Source organism: Pongo abelii, chromosome 4 (genome assembly GCF_028885655.2).
Source record: "Pongo abelii isolate AG06213 chromosome 4, NHGRI_mPonAbe1-v2.0_pri, whole genome shotgun sequence".
NCBI classification, from domain to species: Eukaryota; Metazoa; Chordata; class Mammalia; order Primates; family Hominidae; genus Pongo; species Pongo abelii.
The window spans coordinates 167907149-167925473 of record NC_071989.2 but is presented as its reverse complement, the minus strand read 5'-3'; the positions used below and the strand labels follow the sequence as shown (position 1 = coordinate 167925473).

The window sequence follows — 18325 nt, the reverse complement described above, 5'->3', positions numbered from 1 at the left end:
CTTTGAGAATACTTTCTCTAAGCTTTTAGCCTTAGCCTGATTCTATCTTCGTCTTACACAGTGATTAACTTGGGCAGTTTTCCCAGGAGTAGATCTTCCAGAAAAGGGATTATTTCTACAGTCAGTGAAGAGTGGCTTCATGGGGAAGCAGGGCAGGAAGGGTTATAGTCGTATTCAGGGTAAGAATGACAAATTTAAGATACATATTTTTTCTTTGAATTCAGTCTTATGAGGGTTATCTTAGTTTGTAATAAATAATGAATATTCAGTAAATACTTATTGAATATTAAATATTTATTGAATAACCTCAGCCTTCATTTTTTAATGTCATGTTTAGTTGGTTGCCATAAGATTCATACATCAACTAGATGTAGTTGTCGGAAATATAGGTTATAAAATGTGTGACCAGGAAAGAATCAGATAAGCAAGAAATGGAAACAGACAGGTTTTTTTAGTAGTCTGTTTCTTGATTGAAAAGGAAGAAAAATAGTCTCTGCCTCTTAATGATGAGTTTACCTGATAATAATTTCGCAGCTAGTTGGGCAGTTTCCTTTTTCTTTTAATCTTTTGTCACTGGGGAGAATAGAAGTTAATAGACTGGGTTGTAGAAAAAGCCTTTGCTTTACTGATGAAAGAATTTTAAATTTAGAATAATCTGCAAGTCAATTTATTTTAACTTAATACTTAAAGATCTTTATACCTTACTGAAACATTCTGGTATCACATTGAGAGATTCGAGCAAGACCAGTTGACTGCTAGATTTTGGTTTTGTAAGCTGTCCGGCAGAATTCCTGCTGTGTCACCAGGGTCTGGTCCCTGACATAGTAACTCTAGAAACTTGGTTACACCTATGCTCTTAGATTGAATCAGATTCTGTGATTGATTTTTCCTAATCAGTTTCATAAGAAGAATGTTTTATAAACTGGAAAACTAATTTAGTGAGTTGCAGATTATTAAGCCTTTTTTTTTTTTAAAGATATATCCTTTTCCTAGTGTTACTTACACTTGGCAAACCAAATGGAAAAACATAGCTTGATAAAAACACAGTAGGAGGAAGGGGAATTGATTTGTATGGGAGAAAAAGACTTGCTAACTATCTTTGCTCTGCAAAAATTTTTTCCAGTGATTAAGTGCTCTTCTTCCATTGAAGTATTTCTCATTTGTGACATTTCTGAATAAACCCTGAAAGTTTTTACTTTTACATTTTTTTTCCTAGTGCCTGAAGCAGTGTTGTTTCAATTCATGCTAGTCCTGATTATTTTGATTAGACATGAGTGTTTACCAGGTCTCCTCAAACTACCTTTTAAGGTTATTTTGTACTGAATATGACCTTATTTTGACCTTATCCCTGAACTATTAGGACAGTATACTGTTGCTATCAGATAAGTGTGTGTCAAGTGGTAATAATAATGCAAAATTAGTAAGTTTTAAAAAACATACTATTTATTAACTATATAGGCTAACTTTGAACGAATTTAGCTGAAACAGTCTTGCAATAAAAGAAAAGTTATTTAATATTTTACTTCTAATTTGACTCTTAAGTATTTAAAGTGTTTATTGGTGGTAATGCAGGAAGTTTTCCTATCTTATGTTTTTATTTAGGTAGTGGAGGTATATGGCCTTCTCGCCTTGGGAATGTCCCTATGGAATCAACTGGTAGTCCCTGTTCTTTTCATGGTTTTCTGGCTCGTCTTATTTGCTCTTCAGATTTACTCCTATTTCAGTACTCGAGATCAGCCTGCATCACGTGAGAGGCTTCTTTTCCTTTTTCTGACGAGGTAATTAATAAGAGCCTATGATACTATATGTAACCTTAGAAAGAGAAAACTTTGATCTAGGAATAGTAAGTTTTGCAGATTACTTTTATTGTTCATGTTACACAACTTCGTATTTTGTTAAGATAGGATTTTCATTCACTGGATACCTAGGTTTGGCAATGCAGGGAGGTGCTAATATAATAATGTGGTTTATTTGGCTGCACTATGGACCAGAGTGTAGCAAATGATCTGTGGAAAGGTACATAGCAAATTGTAAAAGTATTTTTTCAATTTCAAGTTAAAATTATTGGGTCAGTCAGAAAAAAGTATATTATAAAAATAACATTTATTGAGTATTTAAAATGTACCATACCATTAAACACTTTGCCTCACATTAATCTTTACAGCAACGCTAAGAGATAGGTGCCTTTATTATAATTACCATTTTATAGATGAAGAAACTGTACCAGGAATAACTTGCCCCAGGTAACACTGCCAAAAGAAGCAGAACTGGCACTCAGACCCACCTGAGTTTGAAGCCTGTGACTTACTCTGTATACTTTGCCTATGTCGCTGTTGCCTTCAGTATCGAGATAGAGTCCGGTAATTGGTGAAATGGGTAGATAATAGTACTTTACTGTCTAACCCAGGGGTGTTCAATCTTTTGGCTTTCCTGGGCCACATTGGAAGAAGAATTGTCTTGGGCCATACATAAAATATACTAGCACTAACGATAGCTGATGAGCTTTAAAAAAAAATTCACAAAAAAAAAAAAATCTCATAGTGTTTTAAGAAAGTTTACAAATTTGTGTTGGGCTGCATTCAAAGCTGTCCTGGGCTACAGGTTAGTCAAGCTTGGTCTAACCCAAAATAATTCTAAGACTCAGTTTTTAATATTTAGGGGTTTTTGTTTTGTTTTGTCTTTTTAAATCTCATGTCATTTGAGTCATTTTCCCATTTTATTGTGAGCTTATGCTAGATCCACATTTGTTATTTTTTCCACTCTTGAATTTGAATCTCACATTCTCAGAATCTAGTACATGAATATACATCTTGGTTCCCTCACTCATTGTCACTTTAAAAAGTAGGGATGAAAATCTGTCCTCCTATAAAGTAAATATAGGTAGATAACAGTTTTAAGTTCTAGTTAATAGTCATTGTTTCTCAGCCATCCAGTATGATGGAAGACTGTGTACTAAGTGGTGTAGGCTATGAGAAATTTAAGACAAGTTTACTATCCTTAAGGAGCATGTTACTAGGAAAGCATTAACACAAATGTAAATATCATTAAAAATATATGAGACAAAAACCTGTTTTAACAAATAAGTGGGATAAACTTATATTGGTACTGAATCAGATTTTGAACTTTATAAAAATGAATAACAATTATAAGTAGCTTCTATAAACATGCAGTAAGTTGATGTCAAAGTCAAATACATTTTAATGATTAATTTAGTATTAAGTAAATTTGACTGCAATTTGTTTTTGATATAAGTATTATGGAGGTTTTATGCAGACTTTTTTTTTTTGAGATGGAGTGTGGCTCTGTTGCCCAAGCTGGAGTATAGTGGCACAATCTCGGCTCACTGCAACCTCTGCCTCCCAGGTTCCAGCAATTCTCCTGCCTCAGCCTCCTAAGTAGTTGGGATTACAGGCATGTGCCACCACACCTGGCTAATTTTTATATTATTAGTAGAGACCATGTTGGCCAGGCTGGTCTTGAACTCCTGACCTCAGGTAATCCACCCACCTCGGCCTCTCAAAGTCCTGGGATTACAGGTGTGAACCACCACGCCCGGCCTGAAGACTTTTAAAATGACCCAAAAAGTAACTGAATTTAAAGAGAAAGAGAGACAGTTCTGTGGTTAGGATAATAACCTCAGCGTGAGACTGAATTGGTGGTGCTTTAAACCAGACTGTTACCCGCTGCAAAGCACAGTAAGATGAGGTATAGCATAGTGCAATAGGCTTAACAGTTTACTAAGCCATGAATGCATTTGGACTTATTTACAAAGTAAGAAAATAATATTCGAATATTCTATGAAGTTTAGATATCTTGCTAACATAATTTTTTTCTCTTCTTTTTCTGTGCATAGCCAGGATAGATTGCCTTTTTTCATGATAAGAATGTTGTAATTTGCTTTGAGAAGTTCCCATATTGGTTCTTTTGTTAATTTATATCTCTGTAAGAGTTATTCTCTGTTCTTATTTATGCTTTTGTGTGCCTGGTAATGTTTATGTTTCTTTGCCAAAAAACAACTTATTTAGAAAAAGAGATTGGGAGCTTACCAGAATACCCTGACTAAACAAACACACCAACCAACAATAAAGCACACCAGATCAAACTGCAAATCAAAAAAAAGGTTTTTTTTGCAGCCAGAAAATAGAAATTAAGATTTAATAAAAATGAGTTACTGAATGAAGAGAGAGCAAAGAAAAATTTTATAAATTTTCCAAACTCTTTCACTTCCCTGAAGCTAGGTCGAAACCTTTGGTATTTAGTATGCTCTCTTTTGAAAAATAGCACCACATTTTTTTTTTTTCTAAAATAAGAGAAAAGGAAAGTGCTCTATTTGAATACGTAATTAAATCATATTGTGTGGGTGTAAAAAATTTCTCTAAATATGGAGAAATGTCCGTAAAAATAGAGAAATAGTATGGACCTTTGGTTAAATTTTCAGCCTTTTTCAATAAGAATGAAGTAAAATTTTAGTTGGTTTTCAGCCATGATTCTCATGTTGTAAAATTATACACAATTTGTTTAAAATCGTTACTAATGATTTCAGTGTGAAAATGCCAAACATTTCAGAAATTAAATTTGTAGGAATGTCATAAAATTAATTATTTTTTTCTAGTTATTAACCACCATGATTGGTGGATATTTTGGCTCCTAACAGAAAACCAGACTTTTTTTCTCATCATAGTGTACATTGGTACCATGTAAAATTAGATGCTTTCACATAAAAACCAACTAATAAGCAATTGTGTAGGAAAGATAACTATATAGAAGCATGGAGCTGCGTAGTAAAGGACAAGCATTGATTGCCTGAATGAATTCCTCATCTATATAAGTGAAATTCTTCTTTGAAATTTAAAGCTTAAGATGTAGATACTACATAAGGGGTGGGAGCATTAGCTCAAGCCTGTAACCCCAATACTTTGGGAGGCTGAGGTGGGAGGATCGCTTGAGGCAGAAAGTTTTAGCCCAGTTTGGGCAACATAGCAAGACCTTGTCTGTATAAAGAATAAATTAGCCAGGCGCAGTGGCACGCTCTTACAGTCTTAGCTACTTGGGAGGCTGAAGTGAGAGGACTGCTTTTGCCCCGAAGTTCAAGGCTGCAGTGAGCTATGATTGTACCAGTGCTCTCCAGCCTAGCAACAGAGCAAGACCGTGTCTCAAATCAATATATGTATATATAAGATAGATATTGTGTAAATGCTAAATCCATCTCAGTACATAATAGTACATGTATTTATAAAATACATATATGTTAATATCTAAGAAGTTCAATGAAAATATTTCCAAGTTCTGGTGTAATGTCTTCCAGTTATCCTTATGAATAGTATCATACCAAACTTTTATGTTAAAAATTAATATTAAAATTATTTTTAAATAGTCTTGGAGCAAATTATTGGGCATGCTTTTGAAGTAACCCCTTTTTAAAAAATGCCTTTGTCGCAACCTAAATTTTAAAATACCATTAGTATGTAAGATACTGATGGAGTAGGAGGAGTGATACACCCTGCTCCATAGCAGTTTGGTCAAATAAAGAGTTGCAGCAAGTATTCATATTATAATGTAGCACAGTGAACAATTTGAACAGCCAACATTTTTCAGGAAGAACAGTGGGCAACTGTACAAGCTTCTTTTGAATACTTGTCAGCATGCTAATTATATATTTCTTATAAGAGATGTGAACATTTAGGCTTTTTGAATCTTACTGTATTTGAAGATGATAGATAAATAAGACCTTGTTTCAGATCTGGTGCTACGTATTGCATATTTGCCAATGAGATAGAAAAATGTGGGTTTGAAGATGAATAAGATGGTTAAATTATTAATGGAGTAATTGGGTGATTTCACCTCACATTTTGGTTTAAGATGTTTTAATTAATGAGGATCAAATCAAGCTTGGTGATTATTTAAAGGCCTCAAATGTTTTTAATGCAAATGGAAAGTTTATGTCTGTTAATTTCCCCCTCTTTTTTTCCAGTATTGCGGAATGCTGCAGCACTCCTTACTCTCTTTTGGGTTTGGTCTTCACGGTTTCTTTTGTTGCCTTGGGTGTTCTCACACTCTGCAAGTTTTACTTGCAGGGTTATCGAGCTTTCATGAATGATCCTGCCATGAATCGGTAAGTTCTTTCCTTGATTATGTCTAGAAATGTAAATACTATAGATAACTTGAGGAAGTAATGATGGATTTCTTTGGCTGATGAATTTTAGAAGAAATGGAATTGGAGAGTTTTTTTTGAATGGTTGCAACATTTGGGCTAAAATACTATGAAAAAATACATTTCCATGTTAATGATGTATTTGTATTGTATGTATTAATATATTATGATGAATATTGGACACCTTCCTTTCCTAGATTTCTTTAAGAGATTTTCAGAAACTTGCTTTTTCCCATTTGAAGTTTAGCCCTGTTAAAATCTGATTTCTATACAGTATTTGATATTAATACCTGGCTCATTTACAAAGTCTGGTTGGAAAACTTCTGTTTGTCTTAGAAGTTATTATTTTTGCCCTCATTGTGTGGTAAAATAATAGCTATTGTGCCTTTGCACATGTAGTGATATATATGACTATTTCATTAATGTTATAAGGTTAATATACTGATCAGGTTTTTAGTCTGGATTAAGTCAGAATAGATTTTAAAATATATAACAAGAGTCTGAGCCTTTGGATTATTTTTCTCTTTGAATTAAATGAGATTCAGATTATTTTATGTTTTCTGAAAATGTATGCTTTTTTTAGGGGCATGACAGAAGGAGTAACGCTGTTAATCCTGGCAGTGCAGACTGGGCTGATAGAACTGCAGGTTGTTCATCGGGCATTCCTGCTCAGTATTATCCTTTTCATTGTCGTAGCTTCTATCCTACAGTCTATGTTAGAAATTGCAGATCCTATTGTTTTGGCACTGGGAGCATCTAGAGACAAGTAAGAAACCTCTTAATGTTCTTTAAATTAACTCATGTAGTATTCTTTACATGCATTTGTTGTCTAAATATTTAGGGAATATTTAGAGACAAAATGGATATGGGTAATTGGTATTAGCTTAGGTTAATTCAACAAGTTTATGTTTTTATTTTTCCTATATGAGATGTCTGACTTTTGTTTTTTTCTCTCAAGATTTTTTAGTTAAAAATCACATCAAAGGCCATGTAATTATAAGTTAACTTTTTCTGCTTCAGATGAATTTAATACTTTTTATATTTGTCCAGTTTTAAAATTAACATACAGCATAAAATTTAGTCTAGCATAATAAATGTAACAAATAATATTTAATTTTATTCTGTGTAAATTAGTTAAAGGAGAGAAAGCATGAAGTGAAATGCAAATGAAGGAGAGGAAAATAGAGGCTATCAGGTAATCATAAAATAGAAATTTATGGAAAAACAGCCTCATTTGATGGAGTTTTAGACAATTTCAACTGTCTGGATTATAAGGATTCTTGACAACTTTTAGGACCAAATGAAATTAATAGTTGGATTCATGTACATCTTGCATTACAGTAAAATTTTAAACTCTGTATATTTTATTGATACATAGTAGTAGTATATATTTTTGAGGTTGGTGTGATATTTTGAGAGCTGTATACATTGTATAATGATTAAATCAGGATAATTGAGGTATCCAGAAATTGTTGTGAGGGATAAAAGCCAAACTATTATTTAGTTCCTTAAAGATACAGTCTTTTTATTGTAGTTTATACAAGGAAATTCTGTAAAGAATTTCTTAAAATTCGATGTCACTGTTTTTTTCTAGTTCTCTATCCGCATTCTGATTATTGATTATAGAAATACATCTGAATTTATTGCTGCTTTGGTAGCCTTTTATAGTAAGGGAGCAGCTAATCTCTTGGGAGGTAGAATTGTATCAGCTGATTTCTAAAACATTCCAAATTAGCATTTTAATTATAGTACATCAGATTCATCTTTGTATCCCATAACACACATTGCCAAACATTCTATATAATTTTCTCAAGTGGTAGGATGGCTGAAAAATCAATTTAAATAAGCCCAAACTCTTAGACATGTTTCAGGTCTTCTTAATCATCATAGTTGATTGTAGTTATTTCACATTTGTTTGTGATGTTTAAGGTTTCTTGACTGAAGCATTTAAAATGTTGAACTCAAGGGTGAGCACAATTAAATAGCCACTTAGTAGATCTGAAAAGTAGATTTCTTTGACCTAAGTACAATTAGTATTTTGTCATCTCTGTCAATGTCATTTGTTATTAATTACACTAATTAATTTAGTATATATTGATAAAACTAATATTTAGAAAAGAGAAAAAATATGTTGTTCCACTACTATAAGAATCAGTAGATGCTGTTGTGGGTCTTCCCAGGATACTGAACTGTCCTCACTACTGGCTTTCTCCAAAATTAGATGCAGAGGAGATTTAGAGAGAAAGGAGCAAACTGAGAAGCATTGTATATGGGTCTGGGGTACTTTGAATTGGTGTCTGTGTTATTCCTTGTGGCTGCAGCTGCATTAACCTGAGGCAGGAGAGGCTCCCCTCTTGGCTGTGGGAGGAAAAATAGACATGAACTGTTCTGTTCTGTTCTTCCCTCCCACCATAGCCTACAGTAATAAGAGACTAACCATCAGCTACATGCCAGTATTAAAACAAATGAAATAAAGTTAAGAGAAAAATGCCACTTAACACAACTGACTCAAGAACTAAAAAGTTGAATAGTTCTATAACAGTTAAAGAAATGAAAGCAGTTGGCAAACTTCTTGAGCCAGATGATATTACAGGCAAGTTCAACCAAATTCCAAAGGACAGTTATCCCTATTTTTTTTATTTATTTATTTTTAGAGATGGAATCTCACTATGTTGCCCAGGCTGGACCTGAACTCCTGGGCTCAAGCAGTCCTCCTGCTTCAGCCTTCTGTGGAGCTGGGACACATGTGCACACCACCACACTTGGCAGATTATTTAAAACAAATACTTTCAAACTGTAAGAGGAATACCTCACAGTTCACTCTGTGAAGCCATTGTAATCCCAATATTGAAATAAATCAGGCAATTTTTGAAGTATTTCACTCATGGCAGGAGATATTGTGAGGCATTTGTAATGTTGGCTTAAGGTAGACCAGTGGAATAGAGACCCCAGACTGAGCCACATATGGGTGGAACTCTGGTATATGACAGAAGTGGCATGCCAGATGAGTGGACACAGGTGCTGCTCTATAATGAAGCTAGAAAAACACTGGATTCCTATCTCGCATTATAAACAAAATAACTCCAGTATGTTAGGGACTTAAATGTCAAAAACAGAAAGTTAAAATTCCACTGAGATTAGTATATTTTTGAGTAGGAAAAGATTTCTTAAACTGACAGAACTGACTATGGAAGACTGAGATTGACTATGACTATGAAAGAAAAGATTAATACATTTAACGATTAATATTAGAATTAATAGCAGTTTTTAAGTTAGAAATGGTCATTACAAACTGGAAGAAAATATTTCTAGTATGCACTCCTGATCAAGAATCACTCCTACACATCAGTAAGAGAAATGGACAAAAAACTTGATGAGGCATTTAGGAAAAGAGAAAAATGCAAACATGAAGAGAAGTTCAGCATCATTCATGATAAGGGAAATGTGAAGGCTACAGTGAGATACTGTTTTACACGCAATCAAAAGGAAGGACATAGAAAGGGGAGGGAAAATATCTGTCAATACCTATGATGGGGGAAGTTGCAGCTCCACAGGATATCCCATGGTACCGATGAGAGTGTAAAGTGGTGTAGTCACTTTGGAAGAGAGTTTGGCATGATCTCCTCATAGGTATATATTCAAAGACTCTTGCATGTGTACAGCAGGAGACATGTAGAAGAATGTTCGTAGAACAGTTCACCTCACCAGAAGCCTGGGAACAACCCAGATGCCAATGCAACAAGAAAGTAGATGATAAAATGTGATAATAGTCACAGTGCTATGTTAAAAATAGTGACCCACAAATCAGTATGAATGATCATAGCAGCACGAGGTAAAAAACTAAATCCAAAAAGATGATAATGTAGGATATTATTTTTATGTTAAAAACAAAATTTTAAAATTTGTAATACTTAGAAATACACATAGATAAAACCAAACTATAAAAAGGGAAGCAGGCAAGAGAATGAAGCACACAGGATTCAAGATAGTGGTTTCGTGGGGCAGAGGGTCGAGGACATGGTATATATAGGCAGGCCTGCCCCTGTCGTTAGATGTGGTTTATTGTCCAGGCCTTCACCTGTATGTGGGAAGTGGGTTCATAAATGCTTGTTACATTATTGACAATAGTTAATTAGATTACTGACTAAATAAAAGGAGGGACATGCACAGACCAATGATGACAGTACATCGTCAATCAAGGACTGTGATGAATTCAATTCAGTGTACTGGGAATTAAAAAAGGAAAGGAAAAGCATCGTAATTCTCAAGTTAGAGGACAATTAAGAGATGATACTAATAGTTCATGAAACAATTTTTCTATTAATTAAATAATTGTTAAGGGGAAAATCTTCATAAATATGTCTTTGGAGTTGCCTTGAACTGTAGGTAATTTCCATGTTTAGCTTAGGAGGATGTGTGAGTTAGTTTTAGCCACAGAAATAATTGGCTATTTTATCTGTAAATTTTATTGCAGTTTTTAACAAGTAATATTAGAACTGTGATCTACTTATTCAAATTATGTAGCAAATCTTCAAAAGGCAAACATTTTAGGAAATGGGTTGTCATTTTTATAGTGCTTAACCTATTAATTGCACAAGGTTTCAATGTAATTTTCCCTTATTCTTTTTATATTTTATTTGAAATTTGCTTTTATTTAATTTTAACTATTTAGATAAGGACATATATGTGTGTCTGTATATGTTTGTGTGTATATATCCACCTGTATTAAAATTAGACATAAATGTAAAACTCTTGACATAACATTGTTGTATATACATTTCTGTGTGTGTGCTTAAATACATGCATGTGTGTTTATAAATATGTACATATTTCATATAAATCATAGCTGGCTTGATTTTAAAAAAATATATTTACGGTTTTAAGGCAGATTGCCCTATTAGATCTATAATTCATCATCTAACACAGTACAGCTACTGCCTTTCTTTAAAAAGTTTAAAATTGCTGAATCTCAAAGCAAAGCTACTGACAAGTTTACATTTGTTCCTTAATTTCTGATTATTATTATTATTATTTTTGGCAAGAAAAAATTTAAAACACTTTCCGAAGTATGCGGCTTTAATTTTCACCATAATAATTAACTTTCTTCTCTGAATTACTGATTATGATAGGACCACACTGTTATAGCATTTGACCTTGTGTGTGGTAATTTTTACTTCCTGACTATATTATAATTAAAGGTAGGAAAGATGATTTATGTTATTTGTGTCTCTTTGAGATGCTTTACCTGGATTTGAGAACATATCACAAATGTTGATGTTTAATTAAAACAGCTTAAATTTTTTGGTAGCCATGAGCTTTATTTCAATTGAAAGCCAAAGTTGTTTAGCTTGAACTAGCCTAAAGGGTTTAGAGAAATTGAGAGCATAATGGAGGAATTTCTAGTGGGACATAAGCGTGCTTGTGTTTTGCTGAGAGGGCAGTTAGTTAACCAGTTTGGTTTATGAGGAACAGATTTGACAAGCTTGGATGGAAAAATTAGGAGTGGAGGACCTCAAATGCCAGACTCAAAAATTTAGAGACAGTGTTGAAAATATTACGATAGTAAAGCTTTAGGAAGATTAGTCTGGCTGGCAGTGTCCTGGATAGATCAGGGCTGGAAGAGGGAGGAAAACCAGCTAATAGATCTTACAATACAGTTGCCCTCAGTCACTTCTCCCACTTACCCTGACCACAGCAGATGTGAGGATGAGTATACCTGCTCATTGGAGAGTCATTCCTATTAGTTACACTGCACTCTCTACAGCAGAGATTCTCATCATAAGTGGAATGAGTGGGAAGAGAGTGTCATAAGATTTGAAAAAGACCACAAATTATTCTAATACTCCCTCCCTGTCTTAACCAGGAAAAATTATTGAAACTGTTAAGGTTTAAGGCTACAAAAGCCTGAAATAATTTGAAATTGCTAGGAGTAGCAATTGAAAGCAAACTATTGAGGAACAAAAGAAAATCAGCTGTACTTTGCAATTGACTGAGTGTGGTGGCTTTGACATGCCAAGCCTGTGTGACTTGGTCTGAACTCTAGTACAGTGACTGGCATGGAGAAGGGTGTTCAGTGGGAATTTGTGAAATTTGATCATGGCACCAGAGATGTTAGCTGCTGATGTGAGTGGTTGTGCTACTAGGTGGCAGGCACTTAAAAAGAATAATTTTGTCTTTCTCCAGGAGCTTGTGGAAACACTTCCGTGCTGTAAGCCTTTGTTTATTTTTATTGGTATTCCCTGCTTATATGGCTTATATGATTTGCCAGTTTTTCCACATGGATTTTTGGCTTCTTATCATTATTTCCAGCAGCATTCTTACCTCTCTTCAGGTAAGCCTATGATTAATTAACTCTGTATAATAACTGATTTTGTTATTTTTCCTCCCAGAAGAGGAATTAAATTTTTTCAAGATGAATGATTATAAGTTTCCATTCAGGTGATAACTTCTCTGTCTTTACTAGAACACATTACATTTATTTGAGCACAGGAGTTAGATGGCAGGTTATGAAAATATTACATAAACCTATTGATGTCACTGTATTTTTTATGAAGGTGATTAAGCCTTTCATTTTCTCTTTTTCAAAATGGTATGATACAGAGGTGTCATATAAATCTTAAATTGATAAGTAACTAAAATATTAAAAGTTTTTAGAGCTTGTGTTAGAGCTTATTTGGAGTGTGTTTTTTAAATTAAATTCCACTCAAAAATACCAATAGTTCCATGATATATATAAATATATATGTATATGGTGTGTGTGTATTACACACATACAGATATGATACATGTTTCACAGACATGCACACACAAAATATTGCCCTAGAAATGATAAGCTTATTATAACTTAAAGGAAGATCTTTGCTACCTAAGAAGTAAAAGAAAACATAACACAGTGAAGAGTTATTCATTATTTTTTGCAGAAGTAAAACTTCTTTCAGAGTTGTAGAACAGGAATGACTATGGTATGAAGAAAATTAAGATGGAGTTGATGAGGTTTGGTGACCTAAGGAATAAGGGAAAAAGATGAATCAAAAAATTGATTACTCATCAGAATTAGGAAAGTCATGTCTGACAGTGTGGCTTTTTGTTATCTATACCTGGATTACTAAGATCACCCACATTTTAGTTACATCAGTGTCTTCTCTTTAGAGTTGATTTTTTATTTATTAAAACATTTTTTTCCCTGGATACTCTTCTTTATATTTGAAATATTGCATCCTAAAAACATCAGGAATGTGTTATTGTTTAAAGCCTATGAAAAAAGTATCTTAGTGATCATATTTCAAGATACGTACTTTTTTTTTCAGGTTCTGGGAACACTTTTTATTTATGTCTTATTTATGGTTGAGGAATTCAGAAAAGAGCCAGTGGAAAACATGGATGATGTCATCTACTATGTGAATGGCACTTACCGCCTGCTGGAATTTCTTGTGGCCCTCTGTGTGGTGGCCTATGGCGTCTCAGAGACCATCTTTGGAGAATGGACAGTGATGGGCTCAATGATCATCTTCATTCATTCCTACTACAACGTGTGGCTTCGGGCCCAGCTGGGGTGGAAGAGCTTTCTTCTCCGCAGGGATGCTGTGAATAAGATTAAATCGTTACCCATTGCTACGAAAGAGCAGCTTGAGAAACACAATGATATTTGTGCCATCTGTTATCAGGTAACTCCTTCAATAAGAATGTGTTTGGGTAAGTCATACAGTGTATCCCTTGGGACTGTAACCATAGGGACTGTAACCATATTAACCAAATTTAACTTAAATTTCTAGGCAAAATTATCTTCTGGATTAAAAAAGATGGAACTCAGAAATTATATTAAAGACCTGATAAAATATTTCCATTTTATTTCTAAATTAAGGTTTAAATTTAGTCCCTTGGGTTCTAATGTATTGTTGTTTTCAACATTATTGCTCACCCATAAATAAAGGAAAAACAGGTCAGGTGCATTTTATATTTACTCCTGAATACACACTCACACGGACTATTGAATATACTATCCATGAGGGGTCAGCAACTCCTGAAAAGTGGTGTGCCAAAATTCTGACTCTTTTCCCTCTAGTATTCCCAGAGTGGGGAAGAAATATCCATGTACCTAACAAAGGTAGAGAGAATATGTGCCCACCTGTGGGTTGCTAAGTATCCGACGGTACAAGCATTTGGTGAGAGTGGGTGAATATGGTAAAGGCTACCAAATTGATGTAAAATTGAAGTTGGCCTACCTATAGTCTTTAGCACATGCACCATAAAGAGCCTGATGATTGCCTTCTATTACAAATTAAAGGTAGTACTTAAATCACTTTGGAAATAAAACAACAACAAAAAGACCTAGAGTTTAATCATCAGTCACCTGTGCAAGAGGCTGCACTGTTGGAAATAATGGACAGAGATGATGGCCAACAGCAGAAACTATGTCCCATTTTTAAAGTCACTCTCAAAGAGTGTAGGCTGGTAGAATAAAACTATAGACAGTGTCAACAATATACAGGGGATATTCTTACTTCAGGATTGCTTTTGTAGTTTAGGTGAGGTATGTATGTATTTGTGTATATTTAAATTCGTGCATATTTAAATATTTTTTTTCTAATAGTAAAATACAACTATCAATTTTTTATTGTGATTAGAACATACTTTTTGACCCTAGCTAAACAATGTTCTCCAGGTGGTTTTGCATTTGAGGGGTCTGAGGAGTAATGTAGGGTTCCTGCCTCCCTTCAAAGTAGCCATTCTCTTAGTTGTGTTTATTATTAAAGTGAACCCTAGCTCTTTTGTGCTAGGTAGCCTCATTGTACTCAGGACAAAGCACATCAAAAACAGAGTCGGAGCACCTCAGCTTCAGCTGCTGATGTCTGAATACTCCATCTCGGGGATTCAAGAGTCCTGTTTGTATTTCCTGTTGTCACATCACTTTTTTTGAGGTGCTAGAACTACCTATTGATATCACATCAAAAATGAGAGTAAAACTGCTTAGCTTCCCAGCTGGCTGCTTTTCCTTGGATGGCTTTCTGCTTAAAAGTTGACTCCCAGGTGTTACCAGTTCTTGGCAAGGAATTTATGGGATATCCACACCTGCTTGTTTTGGGACTTTAAACAAAATTAATGGTTGATTCACGAAACGTATGTCTTTATAACTTTAACTTCATGTCTTCAGGCTTCTCTCTTCATATATATCTTATGCAAGGAATATTAATACAAAGTACACCACTCCTTATTCCAGTGGTTATCAAATGTGAGTGTATAAAAGTCACACAGGTGGCTTGTTGTAACTATAGATTTTATGAATCCCATCGTTACATATCCCACTTCAGTAGGTCTTGGGTGGCCCAAGACTATGTGTTAACAAGTGGTTCTTATGCAAGTTGAGAAACACTGGCTTATATAGACCAAATCTTGAAAACTGGGTATATACATTGTCCCTAATGAGAGAGTGCCACTTCCTTGCCAATACCCTGGTATTATATGGCCGATTTTGTTTCCTTGCCAATAATTTCATCATAATCTGTTCAGCGGTGTTGAAGCAAAACTGTAGAAAAAGTCCTGTCTTCATCAGATTTTCTGAGGTTGTAATTATACTCTTGCCATACCAGTGGAGACCCAGTAATCATACTGCAACAATTGTGTAACACTTGCATTTCATACTAAGGCAAAACCCAGTTATAAAGGTAGCTTCTTCCTCATTTTTGGTTTTTCCTTCACTTTTAGAAAGTACTTAGCCAGTAGTTCTTGCATTATTTGTATAAGGGGGATCTATGATGGCAGCAGGATTATTACTGATATATAAAGTAAGTTTTATTCTAAGATCTATGTTACAAATTTTCTGTTGTGGGAAAGAAATGTTAGAACCAGAACTTTGGGGATAGCACCGAAGATACTAGAAAACAGACATTTATAAGGTATCTTTTTCCCCCCTCTTTTAGGACATGAAATCTGCTGTGATCACGCCTTGCAGTCATTTTTTCCATGCAGGCTGTCTTAAGAAATGGCTGTATGTCCAGGAGACCTGCCCTCTGTGCCACTGCCACCTGAAAAACTCCTCCCAGCTTCCAGGATTAGGAACTGAGCCAGTTCTACAGCCTCATGCTGGAGCTGAGCAAAACGTCATGTTTCAGGAAGGTACTGAACCCCCAGGCCAAGAGCATACTCCAGGGACCAGGATACAGGAAGGTTCTAGGGACAATAATGAGCACATCGCCAGACGACCAGATAACCAGGAAGGGGCTTTTGACCCCAAAGAATGTCCTCACAGTGCAAAAGATGAAGCACATCCTGTTGAATCAGCCTAGAGGAGAAGCAGCAGGAATGATGCTTTTGATACTCTGGAGGAGAAGTTAACTCAAGATGGAATTCATGTTCTGATTTGAGGAATGAAAATGAGATGATCAGGCAGGAAACTGACATTCCAAGGATCTAATCCAGGAAGTACTCTCAGTGGGAACCACCTGCTTTCATCCCCTGACATTGTGGGAGAAATTTTGCAATGTATGTTAATCAAAATGTATTTATATGTTCTATGCTGATGTTTTATAGAGGTTTGTGAAGAAAATTCAACCTCAACAACTTCAGAAACTGCCCCTGATATGTGTGAGAGAGAAATAAAATCAGATTTTGAGTGTTGAAGGGACTGAGAAAGTGAGGATAAAGAGCATGAGGACAGCATAGAAGGAAGGAGGCAGAAGTGGAACTGAACTTTCACTCTCCATGGGACAGATCAATCTCATTATCAAGTCTGAATAGCAACCAGCCCTCTCCTCCACCCCGTTTCTCCTCAGTTAATTGGAACTCAGTCAGATGATTATTGAGTCTTGTACAGCACTGAAATGAAATCAAAGATGAAGAAGCATTGATTGTATTCAAAGATTGAAGCACGCTCATTCTTTGTATGTGCTTTAGGGAAGGGGTGGGTGGGCACTTGGGCCTTGCGGGTGCATTCATGTAATCTGAGACTCTTGAATTTTATGACGGAGTCTTCAATATTTTGATGTATATGAAACTTTTGTTAATATGTTGTATACTTTGCTGGCTGTGTGAAGTAAACTAAAACTCTAATGAACACTTTGGAGTCCGCTTTAGTGAAGGAGACCAAAGTGGGAAGGGCTTTAGGGCACTGATAGAGGCCCTGGGTGTACTTTTCAATCCTGTGTAATGTTTAATTCTTGGAACTGAATCAAAACAGTGTTAAATTATGGCAATATTTGCACTTTGGGAATGAGTACATAACTGTATGATCACACTCTGCAAATGCCACTTTTAAAGCTGTTAATAGACTTTGCACCTTTTCTTTGACAAGGATGTGTCATATTTAAATTTTTACATTCATCAAGGCTACAGGTAGAACTGGGGAGGGGGGAATGTAATTTTTTATGGGAATTTTGATATGAAAAGAAACTAGTCATTTATTTATACAATAGGCTTGGCTCAAAAAGTGTTTTTCAGACCTCGGTATTCCTAATGTGGGATGTGACTTTATTTTATTTTTAGTAGCAAATTTGGATGTAGACTGACAGACATAGCTGAATGTCTTAATAAATTTAAATTTGAAGATAATTATGTTTTGTTCCTGTGGTTTGTTGTCATTATAAAGTGCTTTTTTTGAAATTCTGTTCTTAGGAGGTTCTCTTTTTAATTTAGTTGGACTTACATACATATTGATCCTTGTCAGAAATGCCCTGTAGATGGCAAAATTCTTTGATTGAGAAGGACCATTTCTTTTGAAATCTTCTACACCCAGTGTTAGCAAACTTAGCTGGGCTTCAGAAGTGTTTGGGAAGCTTTTTATTTTAAAAAAGTATACATTTCTGAACCTTACTTCTGACTCAGATTGAATCAGCCTTTTGGGGTGCCTGAGCATTTCAGAGCTTCTATCCAGCTAGCCTAGCACTAAGGCAGTATGACTTGTTGTGGGGGGCGGGAAACAGTATCTCGGCTAGAATTCATTTCTCCCCAGGTGTAGCTGGAAGCTTATCATCTTTTTGGTGCTCCGCGTTAGGCAGAAGACAAAAACAGATAGCTCCCTCTAGTGGTAGGAAGGCTGCTATCCAAAGACCTAGCAGTAATGATCTGGGATTTTAATAAAAGTAGAGTTCTTTGGAATCACTTTCACATCATAATACAGTTTTTACTTCTTAATAGCAAATAGATCCCAGCTGTACATACCAAATCAGATGAGTGTGTTAG

General features: G+C 35.0%; 1 protein-coding gene across 1 annotated transcript in view; it reads left to right on the top strand.

Moving 5' to 3' along the window:
* The window catches only part of RNF145 (ring finger protein 145), a 50813-nt gene extending 33118 nt beyond the window's left edge, over positions 1-17695 (top strand). The window contains exons 7-12 of the mRNA XM_063724367.1: positions 1603-1778; positions 5972-6112; positions 6735-6917; positions 12335-12482; positions 13459-13815; positions 16069-17695. Coding sequence (XP_063580437.1) covers positions 1603-1778; positions 5972-6112; positions 6735-6917; positions 12335-12482; positions 13459-13815; positions 16069-16434 — 1371 coding nt within the window. The 3' untranslated portion in view covers positions 16435-17695. The remainder of the gene's footprint in view (positions 1-1602; positions 1779-5971; positions 6113-6734; positions 6918-12334; positions 12483-13458; positions 13816-16068) is intronic.
* The last annotated feature ends 630 nt before the right edge of the window (positions 17696-18325 follow it).